General features: G+C 38.7%; 1 protein-coding gene across 5 annotated transcripts; it reads right to left on the bottom strand.

The window, feature by feature from the left end:
* Window positions 1-7,055: 7,055 nt before the first annotated feature.
* On the bottom strand, window positions 7,056-17,816 carry Rnf6 (ring finger protein 6). 5 transcript variants are annotated; one of them, XM_090342361.1, is made up of 5 exons: window positions 17,675-17,816; window positions 16,735-16,817; window positions 15,054-15,264; window positions 13,491-13,586; window positions 7,056-9,823 (listed from the first exon to the last, which is right to left on the bottom strand). In XM_090342361.1, exons 3-5 carry the CDS (start codon window positions 15,244-15,246, stop codon window positions 8,067-8,069), a joined length of 2,046 nt encoding a protein of 681 aa, XP_090198487.1. In that variant the 5' UTR covers window positions 15,247-15,264; window positions 16,735-16,817; window positions 17,675-17,816; the 3' UTR covers window positions 7,056-8,066. The 5 variants fall into 5 exon arrangements, with proteins under 5 accessions (XP_090198487.1, XP_090198485.1, XP_090198486.1 ...); XM_090342359.1 differs by lacking the exon at window positions 17,675-17,816 and adding an exon at window positions 17,558-17,667; XM_090342360.1 differs by lacking the exon at window positions 17,675-17,816 and adding an exon at window positions 17,299-17,385.
* Between the last annotated feature and the right edge of the window lie 1,229 nt (window positions 17,817-19,045).

Below are 19,045 nucleotides of genomic sequence, written 5' to 3'. Positions count from 1 at the left end.
TACCAAGTAAGTGAAAGGCTCCTGGAAGGAAAGATATAAAATCCCAAAGAAAGAAATTGAAGTTACCAAAAATGGAAGATTTCCCATGTTAATGGATTGATGAAATATAGTAAAACTAGTCATTTATACTCTCAACACAGTGCAATGCAATATTCATTAAAGTCCCAAAACTCACATGGAAGCATCAAAGACCCAAATAGCAAAATCAATTCTGATTGGAGAAAAGTAACACCAAAAGTATCACAGTAATAATTTGAAATTATACCACAGAGCTATAGTAACAAAATCTGTATGCTACCTACATAAAAACAACTTGAAGAGTAATAGAAAAAAATAGAAGACTTAGGAATAAAACCATTATATCATCAATGCATCTTATCAGGACTATTTTATGCCAAGCAAGTGACAGTACCAGAGGCAAAAAAATGAGTGGTAAAGGGAATAAGGAGGGGTGGAGGGAGATAAGAAGGTAAGCATATTCTATTATAGTTAGCAGAGCACAAAGTTAACATTCCTGCTAACACCTAAAGACATTTATTTGATTCAAGTCTACATTAAGATATTATCTAATAAAATAGCTTATTTATGCAAAGAATTGCTTGTAATTTATGCCTAAGACAACCAAATATGGGTTAAAAGTACTTAGGTACCTAAAAATTTATATTTTTACCCAGAATTTTGGTTTCAGTTTTCTCTCTGTTCATCAGTTTCTTCTGAAATAAATACAACCCTTAGTCAATCTATGCTTTCGTTTGTTTAAATTTCAAAGTGCACCATGAGAAGAAAATCTCTTTGGGCAAAATGAAATGTCATAGAAAATTAAGATATGTTTAGTATTATCAGCTTTCCTGGGGGAAACCATCAAAGTCCTCCTGCTTGATGAAGTTCAGTGCTCCGGGATTAGGTGTGTAGATACTTAGGATGGTTATATCCTCTTGGTGGAGAGATCCCTTTATTAGTATGTAATAACCTTCTTTGTCTCTTCTCACTAATTTTAGTTTGAAGTCTATTTTATCTGATATGAGGATAGCAACTCCAGCCTGTTTATGGGGGACGTTAGCTTGATAGTGTCGCATTTAATTTTTTAAAAATGTTTGTGGGGCCCAGTGTTTGGCCTAGTGATAGAGTGCTTGCCTAGCATGCACAAAGACTCCAGTTTGATTCCTTGGTACCTATACATAAAAAAAAGCCGGAAGTGGTGCTGAGGCTCAAGTGGTAGAGCTCTATCCTTGAGAAAGGACAGTGCTCAGGTGCTGGGGACAGAGTGTGGGGTCAGAGCGACCTTGGACCTGCACAGCTGTGTACACAAGGAAATAAGCTGTTAGTATGACTTTGGGCTATGTTAATCCCTTCTTGTTTACTTGGTTGCTGTTTTGTATGAATGCAACACCTGGCAGTTTCCTGGTTTTTAGAAAAGTAAGATTGGAACAAAGAAATAAACGGGGCTACAGTCTTAAGCTCACAGCCTTATTGGGCTTCTGAGTTGGGCTGTAGTCCTCTCAACCCCATCTTTTTCCTGTCTTCTTCTTTTCCAAGTCCCTACCCCCTAAGTCAGGAATTCCCATTTGCTGCTGGCTGGCTCCGGCACTCAGGCCCTGAGCTCAAGCCCAGGACTGGTACAAAAAAAAATGTTTGCTAACATCAGTTATTCAGACACAATCTACTGATGCCATCAAGGAAAACAGATCCACTTTCTATATCCATTAAAGAATAAAAATAACATTTTAAATACATAAACTTACTTAGAAGCAAAAAAAAAAAAAGATAAAAGCACTTGGTGGGAGCAGGTTCTCTGAAGAGAATGGAATTCCTAATGAGTATCATCCTTGTCTTTTCCTTTTCCCTCTTCTGTTTTTTGCCAGGACCTGGTCACTGTCCTTGGGCTTTCTCAAGAGTAGCCTTCTACCACTTGAGCTACTTCTGGCTTTTTCTGTGTATGTGGTACTGAGAAATCAAACCCAGGACTTCAGGCATGCTAGGCAAGCACTCTATCACTCCTGGCCCTCCTCTTTTTCTGTATTACCCAGATATTGGTTCCCAGTCCCTTCCTCTCAAGTACATCTTTGATTTCTATGATTAAGTGGTGGCCACACATTACACAGATACCTTTTTAATTGAAACACACACACACACACACACACACACACACACACACACACACACACACACACAACATGCCCCTTCAGACTGGACCTCCCTTACCTCAGAGAATGAGAGCAAGATGGGAGAGCTAGCCTTCTGTTCTGCCTTTCCCCAAAGCACTTTCTGATTGGTTCCCTCACTTGGGAGCCTGGGAAAGGAAGTTCCCCTCACCTTAGACATCCCCCCCACACCTCACCTTGAGATAGTAGAGCGTGCTTCTTACCTTGTTCCTGTCCTTTTCCCAGCGCACATGTCAGTCTTGGAACCCACACAAAGCTTGGAGGAAACAAGAAAAGTGACTTATGCTGTGCCATTGTCCCCAACCATGTTGACCTGTGGTCTCAATCTCCACATTCTTCCGACACCTTTCTGGCTGGGGTCAGCTAGCTATCCCTCTCACTACTCTCAATCACAGAGAATGAACTCTAAGGTTCAGGGCTTTTTGTTTGCTAAACATATCTGCACATAGCTAATGGTGAGACACATTGAATATTACGCCAAATGGGTTAACCTGCTCTACCAAGGTTACGTAAGTCACCAGGCTCCTCATTCACTTCCGTTCGCCTGAGGTGGCATAGACAGCCTGACAGATTTCCCTCTCTCACTGCCTGGAGACTTAGCAGAGGGAGACTGAAGGCTGGAAGAGGTATGTTTGACAAAGCATACACAACCAAAACTATCCTTTGCCAGGCAAGGGCTCTGAAGCATAGATCCCATAGTAGCAGGTAGCAAAGTATGTGAATGACAACAGGCCAATTCAAAACTTGACAAAGAAAAGCTTCAGAGAATTGAAGCACTTGATTCAAGATGAACTTTAGCTTTCCCACTTGGGGGCTGGTACTCAGGATTGAACTCAGGGCCTTGTGCTCCTGCTTGGCTTTTTTCTTCAAGACTGGTGCTCAACCACTTGAGCCATAGCTCTATTTCTGGCTTTTGCTGGTTAACCGGAGATAGAAATCTGCCTGGGCTGGCCTTGAAGCTTGATCCTCAGATTTTGCTTCCCAAGTAGCTAAGATTTACAGGAATGAGCTACTGGCACCTACTGGCTATAATTTTTAAAAATATTTTTGAAGTCAGGCTTGGTGGCTCATGCCTGTAATCCTAGCTACTCAGGAGGCTGAGCTCTGAGGATTGCAGTTCAAAGCCAGCCCAGGCACTACAAAGCCATGGAGACTCTTATCTCCAATTAATCACCAAAAAACCAGAAGTGTTTCTCAGGGTAGGGTGGTAGCCTTGAGATGAAGAGCTCAGGGACAATGCCCAGAGTTCAAGCCCCACGACCAGAAAAAAAAATATTTTTGAGGGGCTGGGAATGTGGCCTACTGGTAGAATGCTTGCCTAGTATTCATAAAGCCCTGGGTTCAATCCCTCTGCACCATATAAACAGAAAAAGCCAGAAGTGGCGATGTGGCTCAAGTGGTATAGTGCTAGCCCTGAGCAAAAGAAGCTCATGGACAGTGTCCTTGAAGTTTTCATGAATTTCTTCCCATTTAAAAAAATGTTAAAAATGCTAGAAGACAGTAGCTCATGCCTGTAATCCAAGCCACTTGAAAGGCTAAGATCTGAGGATCAAGATTCAAAGCCAGGCTAGGAGTTTGGCCTAATGGTTGAATGCTTGCCTAGAATGCACGAAGACCTGGGTTCCATTCCTTGCTACCATGTACATAGAAAAAAGCTGGAAGTGGTGCTGTGGCTCAAGTGGTAGAGCATTAGCCTTGAGGAAAGTCCAAGGACAGTGCTCAGGCCCTGAGCTGAAGCCCTAGGACTGGCACACACACACAAAAAAAGATTCAAAGCCACCTCATACAGAAAAATCAATGAGTCTTTTATATCCACTTAACTACTTAAAGGCCTGAAGTGGTGCTGTGGCTCAAGTATTAGATCACTAGTCTTTGAAAAGCTAAAGGACAGTCCCTGAGTTCAAGCTTCAATAGTGACACAAAAAAGAAAACTTTACAAATTATGTTTTACAATTGTACCAGTCTTAAGGCAAATAGAAGGCTGGATTTTATTCTTTAAAAACAAAACAAAACATGTAACATACTTTCATACTTCAATACTTTGTATATTGTGGTGACAATATATTGTGTCTAATGGAGATGATTTACAGAATTAACACTTGAGGTAACAAACGGACATGTGAAAATTACCAGAAGTCATACTGTGTGGCTCAGGCTGGCCTTGAATTTATAATCTTCCTTCCTCAATCTCCTACGTGCTAGAATTACAGGTGTATACTAATATGTCTGACTTTAAAAACAATTATCTTTTGGAATAAATTAGGCTGAAAATTTCCCCAGCGTTATCCAGAGAGTGAATGAGAAAAGCACAAGCTTTAGAGGTGTTATTACAGTCTCTAAATTCATGTTGATTACTATGTTAAGTAGCAATTAATCTGTAAACACATTATGATTCTCAAACAGAGAATCAAACTGAGCCTTTTGTTTTCTTTTTTTCCCATTTCTTTCTTGTTTTACTAATTTCCCCAATTGATTAGGCCAAGGGGAAGTAGAACTTCCTGAAGAATATTCCATATATGCTGCTACATCTATGTATGAAGATAGAAAAAAATTCTCACATAATCTGTTAAACAGTAGTGGGGGGGATAGAACAATAAGTGGAGATTGTCTGATTAAAATATATAGATGGGTGAAATACTTTGGTGAAACCCCTTGGTTAATATACTCAGAAAAGAACTACAACAGAACAAAATAGGCTCTGTTAAGAGTTAAGAGTACTGGTAGGGGGAGAAGAGGGTGAATGGAGAGGATAAGTGAGAATTAATATGGTCAAAATACTTTATATGAAGGCATGAAGAATGAAACCACCACCAGTTGAAAGTTTCATGAAGTGAAGTGGTTGAGGTTGAATTGTATCTGTTACAATAACTAATGCTTGCTAATAAGAAAATTTTAAAAATAAATGATGGATTCAAGTCTCATTACACTGGAGACAAACGGTAACACTGAATGCATATATAAGATCTATGAAGGAGGCTGTGTTAAGATGAGGACATTGAGATACCTTGCAACTAAGATGTGTCAATACATCCTTCTCCACTAGGTGGCTCTCCCTCCTCACAGAAAACTAGAGACCAAAAAATGTCATAAGAAAAAAATAAAAGACTTGAGAAAATGAAATACATTAAAGGTTATTTCATATAAATTGTCCTTCAAATAGGACTAATTTTTATTGTATTTTTACATCTAAAAAGGGTTGGGAAAAGTTTACAGGTCACAGATGTTGTAGAGTATTTCAGTTCCTAAAGAAAATTATGATGAGTTAAAGAGAGAAAAATCTATCTCAAGTCTTCAAAAACAATCACTTGTTTGGGGAAGTGGTGGGATTGGGAAGAATGGGTAAGAATGATGAAAGTGGTGATTATCAATAAAGATGCATTGTATCTATAAGCTTCTTACAGCTACTTTAACAAAAATGCTGCTAAATTAAAAAAAGAGACAAAAATAAACAAGGTAAAATATTACTACTGTTTGATCTGTTTGGAAAGAAGAAAACAAAGTTTGTATATAAAATTCTGTGGTAATGGTTCATTCCCTATGAAACTTCCATGGTAGATGACTGGGTTACAATGCCAGTTCCACAACCAACTTTCTATGCCTCAGGCCAATGACTCAATCTTTTTCATTCCCTGGATTCCATTTGGATGGGTGATTAAAAATAGTACCCATGCAAAGTACTTAGAACAGTGACTGGCACTCAACTGTTGCCAGTTGTCACTTATTTTCTACTCTGTGCTAAATGTTAGAAATAAACTAATGGAAAAGCAAAAAAAAAAAAAAAAGGAAAAAAATAAAAGTATACCTTTTTTTTTCTTCCAGTTTTGTTATTAGCATCCTAAAACCAGTAAGGATTGGTAAGGACAATAATAATCAAATCCATTGTTTTACTATAATAGTTCCTTTACACATTTCTTTACTTTTCAATTTCTTTCCATTCCATCATATTCTATGCTGTACCAGCCCAATCTTCCTCAAATATGAAAAATCTTAATACTTGCCACTAAAAAATGATTTTTATTTTACCTTAACATCTGTATGGTAAAAGTTTCTTAGTTTGCTAAGTAAAGCCTTTGAATCAGGTCTAAATCTTCTCAGTGTATTCTTCCTTAATAGCCTATATAAATTAACTCCAAAGTTATAAGTTCTACAAAATCTTTCAAGTGTTAAATGTACTCTCGAACAGTAATTGGAAAGAAAAACTAAATGTGTAGATAGTTCTAAATCTCTCACTCTAGCCCTGTGGTATTTTCAAAGTTTTTCTAAAGCAATATCCTCTCTGTCTGTCTGTCTGTCTGTCTGTCTCTCTCTCTCTCTCTCACACACACACACACAATTGCCATATTTTCATTAGCAAACAGGAAAGTTATTTTTAATTTTCAAAAGCAAATAATTTCTCCATGAAGATGGCCTTCATCTGTCACTCAAGGAGTCCCCAATATCTACAATATTTCTTACCACCTAGTAAGCAGTTATTTTTAACAAAGGAGTCTATTTATTCTTAATAAAAATATTGCTGTGTTGGTAATACCTAGTATGGATAAAGAAAACAAAACACATTTTGTGAAATGTTCCATGGATTCCTTCATTAAACCAAATTTTATAGTTTCTTTTGAAATGTAAATGAGTAAGGCTTCATGATGCTAAGTTGAAAAGTCATTAGTAATAATTTATTGAGTTCCTCTTTTTTCAAATATAACATGCAATCTTTGGCCCAGAGGGTATAATTTTTTAGTAGCCTCAAACATCAAGGGTTAGGAAGCTCCTTGTTATGAATTTCTTGGTGTTTCACAGGACCTCAGGGGCAAAACTGTTATTGAATAGGTATTTTGACAGTGAATAGGCAAAGTGAACCAAAAGGGGGAAAAAAACAATTCACAATACAATCTTTGTTTTAATATTTATTGTTAGAAATGGATCTTTAATGCATACTTTGTGTTTATATAAATTCTACATTCTCTTAAAGCTTTTTCTTTTGTTTTCTTTGGAGATTTTTTTTTTTTGGCCTCCAAGTGAACTTAACACATTATCTATGTATTTGGTTCTTTATAAGACTTTGTTTTTTAGGTTTAAAAATTAACTTTGAGACACCATGCATTATATATCTTACTTTATCCAAAGAATTGCTTGCATTTCCAAAAAGTCACAAAGAGGCTGAACTTAACCTTTATGTCCTAAATTTTCCATGTTCCATTTCTGAATAAAGACATACTTATTCAGTATTATGTATGCTTGCTACCTAAAAACTCAGATTGTCAGAGACGCTTCAGTAAATTATCTCTAGCTTAAGATTATATCTTATTCCTCTTTCTCTCAGAAAGGACCTTGTCAACATTAAGTGCTGTGCCATATGCCGCATTTTCCCAAAAGCTTAAATAAGAATCAAACTTGTACTTTCTAGACTGTACATTTAACCTTAAAATTATACATCTATATATACACATATAGTATGCTGCATGTTATCACTTCAAGTAACTTGAATATATTTAGCAAACATTCAGCCAAACATTCTTTCAGACTTAGACATTACTAAGCCTATGAAACTTGAAAATCCAAGTAAAGTCTGCAGTAATATTAAGAAAAAAAAAAAGACTGAGTTTTGAACTTACAGAATTGTGCAGATACAAAAGTGCTTAGCATGACAAAACTACCAAAATAAAAACACTTTGAAAGTTATTTGGTTCTAGCAATATTAACTACTCTGTACTTTTGGATAATCGAACATTTGCATTTTTAAATTTTATATAAATGTCCTCTTCTTAACAAGTTAAAAAAGCACACAAAAAATAGTTCAAACTATAATCTGTTATTTTTCATCCTGGTTAACTCAATCACAGATAACTCAACAAAAGAATGCTTGAATACTCAGCTGTATTAAAATACAGTATTTGAATAGATCACATTACTTCACCCATTGTTTGCTACCCCAGATCCTAAAACAGGCTGCCGACAGACTGGACAAGTGCAATTCTCTGAGAGCCATCGATCAATACAATGGATGTGAAATTCATGCATACAAGGTAATTGCCTGAGCTTGTTTCCAGTTACATAGTCACTGATACAAACACTACAGATTTTACCTAACTCGCTATCAATACCATTGTGCTCATAGTTCCGGGTCGAAAGATTGTCAATCTGCTCTTTGGTTAAACCACGTATTGGTTCATCATCACCCTCATTTAGTAAAAAGAAGTGAGCAAGGCGAAGAATAGGTAAGGTTCCAGTTTCAACTAAATTGTTTGAATTTTCCAACTGCCTGCTACCTCTGTTGTCTCTGTTTCGAGCCTGGGGCTGAGTGGTCCCATTGTCACCTGACATTTCAGTGCTGCCTACTTGGCTTCGCCTATCTCGTGATGAACCTACACTGCGCTGGCTGCTGTCATGACCTGAACCTAAGTTATTCAGTTCTGAGTGCATCTCTGGCAAATACTGACCATTTCTCTGAATCTCTGACTCAGACTCTGCCTCCATTAGAGAACTTAGTTCTCCAAAGCCAGTCATGATCTGCCTTAAAATTGACCGAAGAGCCACTGAGGATGGCTCAACAAGCTCATTCTCAGAAACCCTCCGAAGGGGAACTGTTATAGTGCTAACATAGGTTCGAATACCTGACCGTTCTAAACGAGAAATGGTTCGGCGAAAACCACCACTATTGCTTTCAACAGTGACAGTATTTTCTGCTAGCCCTACTCTAGATCGGGTTCTATTTGCAATACTATCCCGATCTCTATTTTCTCCAGGACGAATCCTTCTCACTTGAAGGTCCAGTGTGATTGTTGGATGTCGTCGTACAGCAGTTGACGATCTGCTAGATTCTTCTCCTTCTTCTACTGTTATCCTTGACACAAGTCTTGAATTAGAGAATGGGGTGTGTGTAGTACCTCGGCGTCCCCTATCCTGTTCTAAAAAAACCTGAGTTATACCTCTCCTCCTAATAGACCTTCTGATGGTTTGCGGCAAAGGTCTGCTTTCCCTTTGGGAATTGTAATAAACAGTGCCACTCTGCCTATGAATTGGTGAACGGCTTCGACTACTGAAAGTAGACCGCAATCTTATTGGCTCTAATCTTTGGTTTGTATTCCTCACTGTAACATTACTTCTAGCCCCATTTTCCCAAACATGTGCTGCTCCAAATCGCTGCCCCTCCCTCTGCCTGAGTTCACTACCTGATTGGTTTGTGTGAGTACTAAAATTAGTGCCAGGAGAACTAGTTCTAGGAATGTTAACTGCTCCCCCAAGGCCATTTCTTGACCTTCCCAGTGTTGAAGATGATCCTTCAACCAAATTCTGACCCCTTGAACCAAGCCTAGTCCTTGGACGATTAGGACGACTACCACTGGAATTCATTGAGGTTTGGCTTCTTGTTCGCCTAGCCACAGGACTAGTTGATCTTTGTTGTCTATTCCTAGTATGATCTCTGCTAATATCTGACAATGGAATGTCCATATAATCTTCTCTAGGAACTTCAAATCCTCGATTCTCATGATTTATGTGGATTTCCAGACTAAACCGAAACTCTCCACTATTTGGGTTTGCCCGACTCACAGCTCTCCAAGTTTGGTTCCCATTTTGTCCACTTCGTGTAGCATTTCCTGTGCGACGAAAGGTATTTAGCCATTCCATCAGAGAATCTTCATTTGAACTTTCACTCAGAATTTCTGAATCTGAAAGGAAAATTAAACCAACTATAGATCTATTTCTAAAATCTATCCTTAGATCCTTATTGAAAGCTTGTAAAACAACAACAACAGCAGAATTTATATTAAAGAATGACTATATTTTTAATGAGTAAAAAGGTTAAAAGGGCTGGGGGTGTACTTGTAATCCTAATTATCCAGGAGACAAATCTAGGGAAAATTGCAGTCAGAGGCTAACCTAGGCAAAAATTAGCAAGACACCCTCTTCCCCCTACATCTCAATCAACAAGCCAGGGATGGTGATTTTTTTTCCTGGGGTCCTATCTACTGGGTAGAAGACTGAGGTCTGAGACTGGCCCTAGGACACTATTAAAAAAGAAACAAAATCCAAAGCAAAGAAGGCTGGAGGCTTCAAGTGGAAAAATACCTCCCTAAAAAGCACAAGGCTACAAATTTAAAGCCTCAGTACTACAAAAGGAGCAAAAAACCTGAACATTCTAAAAGTATATATTATAAATAAACATACTTAAAAATTAAAGTACTATCTGTGCAATTATGAAACATTAATATTCTGCAAAATTGTGGAGAAATGTACTTTCTTGCTTTATATCTGCTTGTTATTAACAAAATGTTAAGACAAATGAAAAATATATCCAATACCAAAATTTTACATTAGAAGCAATAAGATACTTCAAAATTCATGCAAAATCATTCTACATCTGGAAACATTCCTTAGGAATTTCATCTTATTTCTCAAGACCTGACCGAAACTCTACATCTAAAGAAACCTAGCTTTCTAGATAAAATGTGAGAACTATGTTAGCTGCCTGTATGTGAAGTGAGAGTTCTATATCCTGTCTTTAAATAAAAGGTAACAATAATGCCAATCTCATAGGGTGATCATGAATATAAAATAAGGCACTGAATATAAAATGAGTAATACCTGACATTGGTAGAAGCATTCAATAAACATTCTCAACTTATTTTGTACATTCATTTAGAATGTAAACTCGATGAAGACAAAGGTATTTGTCTCATTTTAATCACTGATAAATCTCTAGCCTCAAGGTCGGCACCAACTGCTCACATTTGTAATCCTAGCTACTCAGAAGGCTGAGATCTGAGGAGTGAAGTTCAAAGCCAGCTTGGGCAGCCAAATCCAAGAGACTCATCTCCAATTAACCAGCAAAGAGCTAGAAGTAGAGGTGTGGCTCAAATGGTAAAGTATCAAACTTGAGGGAAAAAAACTTGAGGAAAAAAAGCAAGAGCGCAGGTCCTGAGTTGAAGCTCTAGTTCTGTTGTACACACATATACATACACTCATACATATTCACAATTCCAAGCTTCTTCAATAGCTGCAAGACTAATGAGACTCACAATATTATTAAATGAGCCCCTTTATAAATCAATGTGTCCCAATTAAATTTTTCATTATGATAGAACTACTATACAATTATATTTGTAATCAGTCAGTTTGAAGTATAAACCTCAATAAAAATAATTTGGGTTTTTAAATACATTTAATATATTTCACTGAGTCTAAAACTCAATGAAAAGTATTTTGAAACAGACTTTAACTTCAAAATATGTTCTAATCAGAAATACCTATTAGATAAAACATTTTTTATTTCATTAAAATATTCCAAAGTAGCTTGTAAACAATTTTTGTTTTTTTCATAAATGTTTAAACTTGTTTTTTTTCTTTTAATGCTGAAGTTAAATCTATTAATCCCTGATAGTGCAATAAAATAGTGACCTTAGCTAGATTTTAAAGATAATAAGCTATTTGATGAGTATATTCTCCAGTAAAACATACTTAAAAAGACCAATGTCAGGCCGGGAGTTTGGCCTAGTGGTAGAGTGCTTGCCTAGCATGCATGAAGACCCAGGTTCAATTCCTCGGTACCACATACATAGAAAAAAGCTGGAAGTGGTGCTGAGGGTCAAGTGGTAGAGTGCTAGCCTTGAGAAAGTCCAAGGACAGGGCTCAGGCCCTGAGCTCAAGCCCAGGACTGGCAAAAAAAAAAAAAGACCAATGTAATAAACACATTTAAAATAGGTTAAGCTGGGCCAAATGGCTCATGCCAGTAATCCTAGCTACTCAGGAGGCTGAGATCTGAGGATCAAAGTTCAAAGCCAGCTTGGGCACTAAAGTTAGTGAGATTCTTATCTCCAATCAACTACCAGAAAACCCAGAAGTGGTGCTGTGGTTCAAGAGGTAGAGCGGTAGCCTTGAGCTGAAGAGCTCAGTGACAGCAAGTGAGCGCCAGACCCAGAGTTCAAACCCCATCACTGGGGGGAAAAAAAAAAGGTTAATACCTAATTTCCATTTTAGTTTGAAAAAATTATGAGTAAAAGACAGGTAAACAATGCCACTGTATCTTTGGCTAACTAGAATGTAATGGTAACAGTGAATACAGACAAGTTAACTCAATTCCCTCCTAATCTTCTATTATAAATTACAAGCATGGCAAATGGACATGGAGACAATCTGGACTAGGTGCCAGCAAGTACCTGGCTGTAGATGTAACTAAGTATGATCATGCAAGTGATACTCTTGAACCAAAGTATCCCATAAGCCTCTCTGCAACAGGAGAGATGTTCCATATTTGTGCAGTCCAATTACATGTGACTGTTGAGAAACTATAGCTAGTATAACTGAGGAACTTCCTTATAAATTTATTAAATTAAGAAGTCACATTAAGTTACTTCACCAGATGGCACAATTACAGACTCACTCTATTAGTTAGGCAAAACCTAGGATTTGTGAAACAAACTGGTCTGCCTTCTCTGAGCTGTTAGCATAGAAAAAAATATTCAATATCATTGAGCTATTGCATTTTGAAAATTTACTGAATTCACTATAATTGATATAATCATTTTAATATAAGAGGTGAAGCCAGGCGTGATAGCTTATGCTTGTAATCTAGCTATTCAGGAGACTGAGATCTGAGGATCAAGGTTCAAAGCCAGTCCTGGCACAAAAGGATCTACGACTCTTATCTCCAATTAACCTCCAGAAAACTGGGAGATGGGGCTAGGCTCAAGGGTAGGGTGATAGCCTTGAGCTGAAGAGCTCAAGGACAGCGCCCAGGCCGAGTTCAAGCTCCATGACCCACAAAAAAAAAAAAAAAAAGAGGTGAAATTACAGATAAACATATCTGGGGATCTGGGGATAGAGATAGAACTGATAAAAGGAATGCCAGAATTAGGTTTTAGTTTTAGCTTTAATGACTTCCTTTAGTTTAATTTTTTTTTCAGAGCTGAGGACTAAAGTCAGGGACAGTGCCCTTCTAATAAGCTAAATCCCCATGTTCCAAATCTTTAGTTCAAAATTTTAATAAAACCTTCTTACATTATGGCTATACATTGTTTAATAAGTTTTTAAAAGAAATTAAAAACAGGTATCCTGACTCAGTCTTTCTGTATATACATTTTTAGAAGCTAAGCCTAGTTAGAACACTGCATAAAAGTAGGATACACATTCTAAGATTAAATACAACTGTTTATAATTACCTTAATTCTATACAACTTCATGTAACACAATCTTCATGTTTTTGTTCTATGTTGCCAATGACACCTAAATAGTACCTGAAAACATCAAAACTAAATACACTACACAAGATAAGGCATTTTTTTTTACATATCACAGCTCCAATCAAGCATATTCTTTACGGAAAGGACTCCATAGTACCTCTATTATCTGTCCCATTTCTCAAGTCAGGCTGAGATGCTAGTTGTTCCTTCACTGTATCTAGCCGTTGTTGTAGTTCTTCTGAAGTTATTTCTCCTGAAACAAAGAAAAATAATTCAACAATTTTTAAATTATCAAGTTTTATGAGACCTCATGAAGGCTAAAACTAGTTTTTAGTAAATTATATCAAACAAGTACGGTATTTTTGTGTGTGTAAACTGAACAATTAAAATATTTAACTGACATACATATACATCAATTTGGTGGCATCTAATGCTATTTTATTAAAACTAATTAAAATATGATTTGAGTAATTGGTAAAACATTGCTACCTGATACATTTAAGAACATATAAAGAATAATTATGTGCATTTTTTTGTCAGGGTATAATGAACTCACACTTGGAATTCCAGATACTTGGGAAACAGAAACCAGGAGGTTCATGGCTCAAGGCCAGCCTAGGCAAAAAGTTAGCAAGGCCTTCCCACACTGCACAAAAATTAGCCACTATGCAAGAGGTACACAGCTGTGTGTATCTGTAAAAGGATCTTGTTCTAAGACAGCCCAGGGCAAAAAAAGGCTAAAATGAAAGGGTTGATATATACCTTAGGGGACAGAACAGCTGCCTAGCAAGGCTGGAGCCTATTTAAAAAAAAAAAAAGAATAAATAAATAAACCAGAAGAAATTAACAAGGGAAGCCAGGCCCCAGTGGTTTATGCCTATAACCCTAACTACTCAAGAGATTTGAGATCTGAGAACCATGGTTTGAAGCCAACCTGAGGAGGAAAGTCTATGAGATTTACATCTTCAATTAACCATCAAAAAGCTAGAAGTAGAGTTGTAGATCAAATAACAGAATGCTAATCCTTAGCACAGAAGCTCAGAGACAGCTCCCAGGCCCTGAGTTCAAGTTCTGGGACCATTATAAAAATTTAAAAATAAATATTTTTGACAAAACTTCCGATCTTCCTTTACTTAAAATTTACTTTATTATAATCAACAATATTTAAAAACAGAAATTTCATGTTATTTGTAAAAGTAAATTTCTAAGAACATTATGAAGTACATTGATCTTTTGAGGATTACGACTTTATAGGTTAATAATTGTTAACACCTCAAATGAGTCAGACTTGAGTTTAAAATATTCTATAAATATTTTAACTTTAGAGAAATAGGGAGTTCAGGATGTAACTCAATAGTAGAACACTTGCTCAACATTCCCTAGGTTCAATCCTCATCAATGTAAAATTGAAAGAGAGTGGGGGGAGGAGGATAGTGGCAAGCAAAAGAAAGCATATGCTTGAATATATGTTCAAAAACTTAACACACATTAACCTATTAGTTTGAAATTTGTGTTGGTTCACATATATAGTACTCTCATAAAATACAGAAGCGAGCTAGTGATTTTTCTACTGTTATTTTGTAATGTTTACAAAAACAGAACAGAAAAAAAAAAAAGAAAGATCGGGGAGGGGAAAGGAGGGGTGAAGCTATCCTTATTTGAAATGCTTCTTTCCAATAATGGAAAATTAAAGACATACTCTTTTTCGTTCACATCTTACCAGGGGTGCCTAAAAGATTATGGTCTCTCATTAGCCGATAATCTTCATCATTCAGTTCATTAATAAACTGATAATAAGCTTCTTCTCTGTGGAGACGCTCTTGCTGCCATCTTCTCTCATTTTCACGATGATTTTGGTCTTGAGATGAAGTTTCTTCACCACCACCATCAGATCTAGGTCTAGACTGATTCATACTGAGGCTCTGGGATTCCTGTTCAAATAAATATACATATATAAATACATACACAGACATATACATATATATGTATATAATCCAAGGTGTTAATTGTGGATTGCATGACTTTGCATAAATAGTATTTTTAAATTTTTGTGCCTTACTCAGATATTTCATGTGTCAAATCTTGCAGTGGGATAACTTAACATGAAATTTTTTAAAAATAGCTTCTAGAGGATACAACACATTTGAACTTACTACTTTGTCTTATGCCTCAAACCATTATTTAGTCAAGCAGAATTTGGCACAAATACTTCATATCTGAACACCAAATTGATTATTTCTTCTTTCCCCTCATCCTCCTCCTTCTTTGACACTCTGGTTTCAAATATATGGGCACTTCATTTTAAAACAAATTTTTCGGCTTCAATTATTTATTTTCTTAATAAGCAAAGGGCTACTTCAGAAATGAGGGTGAAGTATAATTTGTATTTCCAAAAATGAATTTCTTCCAAAATAAAAGTAGTATTCTCATAATCTCACTGAACTTTCTTGAACTAAAAATAATTTACCTATTCTATCTTCTGAACAGTTGCAGTTGAACTTCTCTTAAAGCCCAACAGGAAGGCTATGAAATCCAATAGGAAACAAAAGGACTGTGCAGCTCTGAAGATTGTGGGAGTATATCAAAACACTGTGCTTCCCCATACTGCACTTATCCCTCAGACTGGAATGCTTAGGTCCAGGGATATCTGACAGCCAGTGAAACTTCCTGGCTTTGCCTAAGCAGACGCTATTTTTGGATTATATTTGAATGTCGTTGTCTAGAAGCTTATTTTCAAATTGTAAAGGAAGTTTATCAAACTTCTATAAAGGAATTCTTTTAAAATCCAGTTGGCCAGATCTCATTCACAAAATTTCCCAGGGTAGGGTTCAGGTCTATCATTAATAGCGTGGAGGTGCTCTGCTGAGGAAATAAACTATTCTTTGACAATCTTTTGGTGTGCTAAGAGGTATGTGTAGCAACACATCAAGCACCTGACTGAAAGCAGTTTGAGCACAAATGGCTAGGCTGCCAGGGAAGCTAATGTTGCAACTCTACCTCTCAAAATATGCCAGGTGTTTAATAAGGAAGCTCCTTTACAGAGAAATTAGCCTGAAAGTGTAAAACACTGTAGGAGGAGGCAACTATCCAATTTCTGTGTATTTTAAATCACAAATTCAATATGTTTTTACAGTGGTCGCTCTGAATGAAAGATTTAGCCGCAATGTCCACTAAAATGCTAGTTAACATGCTTTTAGATTCAAGATTTCTCATTTCCAGAACTGTCAGGTCTATAAATCAGCAAACAATATTATTTGGCAATTATACGAAGATTTTAAGCAAACTTACAAAGCTGAAAACTTAAAAAAGAAATAAGGATAGCCTAATACTAAAAACCTAAGACTGTCTCCTCCGAGATATAATTTTTGTACGATTATCCACAATTAAATCCATGTGAATACCTTATTTTCCTTTCAACATGTCTTTAACATATGAAATTGTATCCATCCTTCAGTTGTTTGTGCCTTTTTTGAGAGCTGCCCATCTGAAGCAATAAAAAAAAAAAAAGGTGCTGAATTATTCAAGAAGTTGCTTCTTTGAAGGCCAGAGTCTCCCAACTCTAAAGCAAAGCCAACGAATATTCTCCAGTGCATTTTTGTTATATGCTCACCTGGGAAATTTAGAGTCCCCCACCCAATCCGATCACGAAAATCACCCCCACCACCACCACCACCAAGACGTTTATTTTTTTTCTCTTCTCGCACAACCAGTTTAGGCCTTGCCACCTACACCGCCACTGCTCCTGGGATTAGGCCGCCTCCCTCTCAACGGCCTTCCTTCCCTACCGCGTACCCATTCGGATGCTGCCTGGGTTAGGTGATTCCACTTCTAAAACCTTTACTTTCTCGCCACCTCCGCCCTCCGTCCCGCTACTGGTTCTTTTCCCCGGCCGTTGCGACAGAAGCTCGCGCCCCGGGGACCGTCCCCACTACAACAAACAAACCGGGATCCGGGGCCCAACCAACCTCTCTCCCCTAACCGGGTCTCTAGTAACGCTTCCCTTAGCGACTAAGATTCCCACAGGGAAGCAGGTGACAGACGGTGCGTCCGAGCCAATCCCCAGCGACGGAAGCTCATTGAGAGAGAAGTTAGCCAATCAGAGAAGAGGTGGGTGGTCCCAAGGACGGCCTGCTTTCAGCGGCGTGTCCAGGAAGTAGTGGTGGTTGGGGCCCGGAGTTACCCGCGTTCCCCGCCCCCTCGCCCTCCCCCCACCCCCCGGCCCACCTCAACTGGAACCGTCCGACCCGCCTCCGGCCCGGAAAAAAACAAAAGATGGTGAGCGGCTGTCCTCTCCGGTGCCGGAGACTGTGGTGAGGCGGCCAGACGGGATGGCCGCCGCACCTTGAGAGGCCGTGGTGTCCTTGAATCGGGCCCTGCTGCACTGTGGGGTCGCCGCGGCCCAGAGGAAGCGAAAGAGAAGAACGAGGCCCCGGGTCGTAAGCCGCCACCACCACCACCAGGCCGCGCGGAGGGAGGCCGCTGGGCTGCGGGTGTGTAGCGCTCCGGCGGTGCGTCTGGAAACTGCCTCCGGCGGGAGCGCACGCCTGCGTTCCGCCCCCGCCACGCCGCGGTCACGGGGCCTCCTTGTCAAGTCCAGGCAGCCTGGCCGCTCGTCGCGGGGGGGGGGGGGGGGGGGGGGTGCGCGGGCGGGGCGGGCGGCCCGCCGTCTCCCAGAGGCCCTGCCTGCCGAGTGCCAGCACCTGCTTGGGGCTTTGCTGTTCTACCCAGGGCACTGCAACAGTCGATTCCTGTCACGTAACTGTCCAGGTGTAGTGTGTGAATCAGCCTGGGCCTTTTCTTTTTTAGCTAGCCAAGACTTGGAAGTTACAATAACTGCGACTAAGTGCTTTTTCTTTTTCTTTGGCACTGCTACAGTTGAGAGTTTTCTACCATTTGAACCTCTCTTGTTTTTTGTTTTGTTGGGGAGGGTGGTTTGTTTTTTTGTTTTTGTTTTCTTTTGGAGATAGGGTCTTGGTTTATGCCCAAGCTAGCCTGGAATGCAATCCTCCTATTTGTGCTTTGTAGCTAGGATGATAGGCACATGCCGCTGAGTCCAGCCGTTATTTGCCATGGAATCTCATGAGCTTTGCCCAGGCTGTCTTTTTACTGTGATTCCCAAGTAGCTAGGATTAGAGGCTTAAGCATTATCCATTAGATTGGTGGGGTTTGGGAGGAGAACTCACTCTCTCTCCTACCCCTCCCTTTTCTTTCCAACCCTGATTTATTACTGAGAAAGCAGCTTAAAACTTCCAACCATCTGTCATTTGAGTTCTTTGCTTTCTGAGATCTAACACCAACCTTAACTTTGTAGTGAAGTTCTTCAGTAGTCCTCATCAGGCCCTATCCTAACATAGATCTGTTTCCTGACACCTTCAAGATCCAAATGCCTTAAATCATCAGTACAGTGCTCCTAATGTTAGCACATTCCTTCCTTCTTTTCATTGGATTGACTTTTGAGGAGCTATGTTCATCTTGGAAGATGCACTTCTTTGGGGTCAGGAGCATGGCCTAGTGGTAGAGTAAGCACTCTACCACGAACATACTGAAGCCCTGGGTTCCATTCCTCCATACCACATACACAGAAAAGACTAGAAGTGGTACCGTGGTTCAAGTGGTAGAGCACTACCACTTGAAAAGAAAGCCCAAAGACAGTGCCCAGGCCCCAAGTTCAAGCCTTAGGAATGGCCAAAAAAGATGCACCAGCAGTGGTAG

This window comes from Megascapheus bottae, chromosome 11 (assembly GCF_031878675.1).
Source record: "Megascapheus bottae isolate mThoBot1 chromosome 11, mThoBot2.hap1, whole genome shotgun sequence".
In the NCBI taxonomy this organism is placed as follows: Eukaryota; Metazoa; Chordata; class Mammalia; order Rodentia; family Geomyidae; genus Megascapheus; species Megascapheus bottae.
The sequence above is the reverse complement of the archived record's forward strand: the minus strand, read 5'-3'. Positions and strand labels throughout refer to the sequence as shown.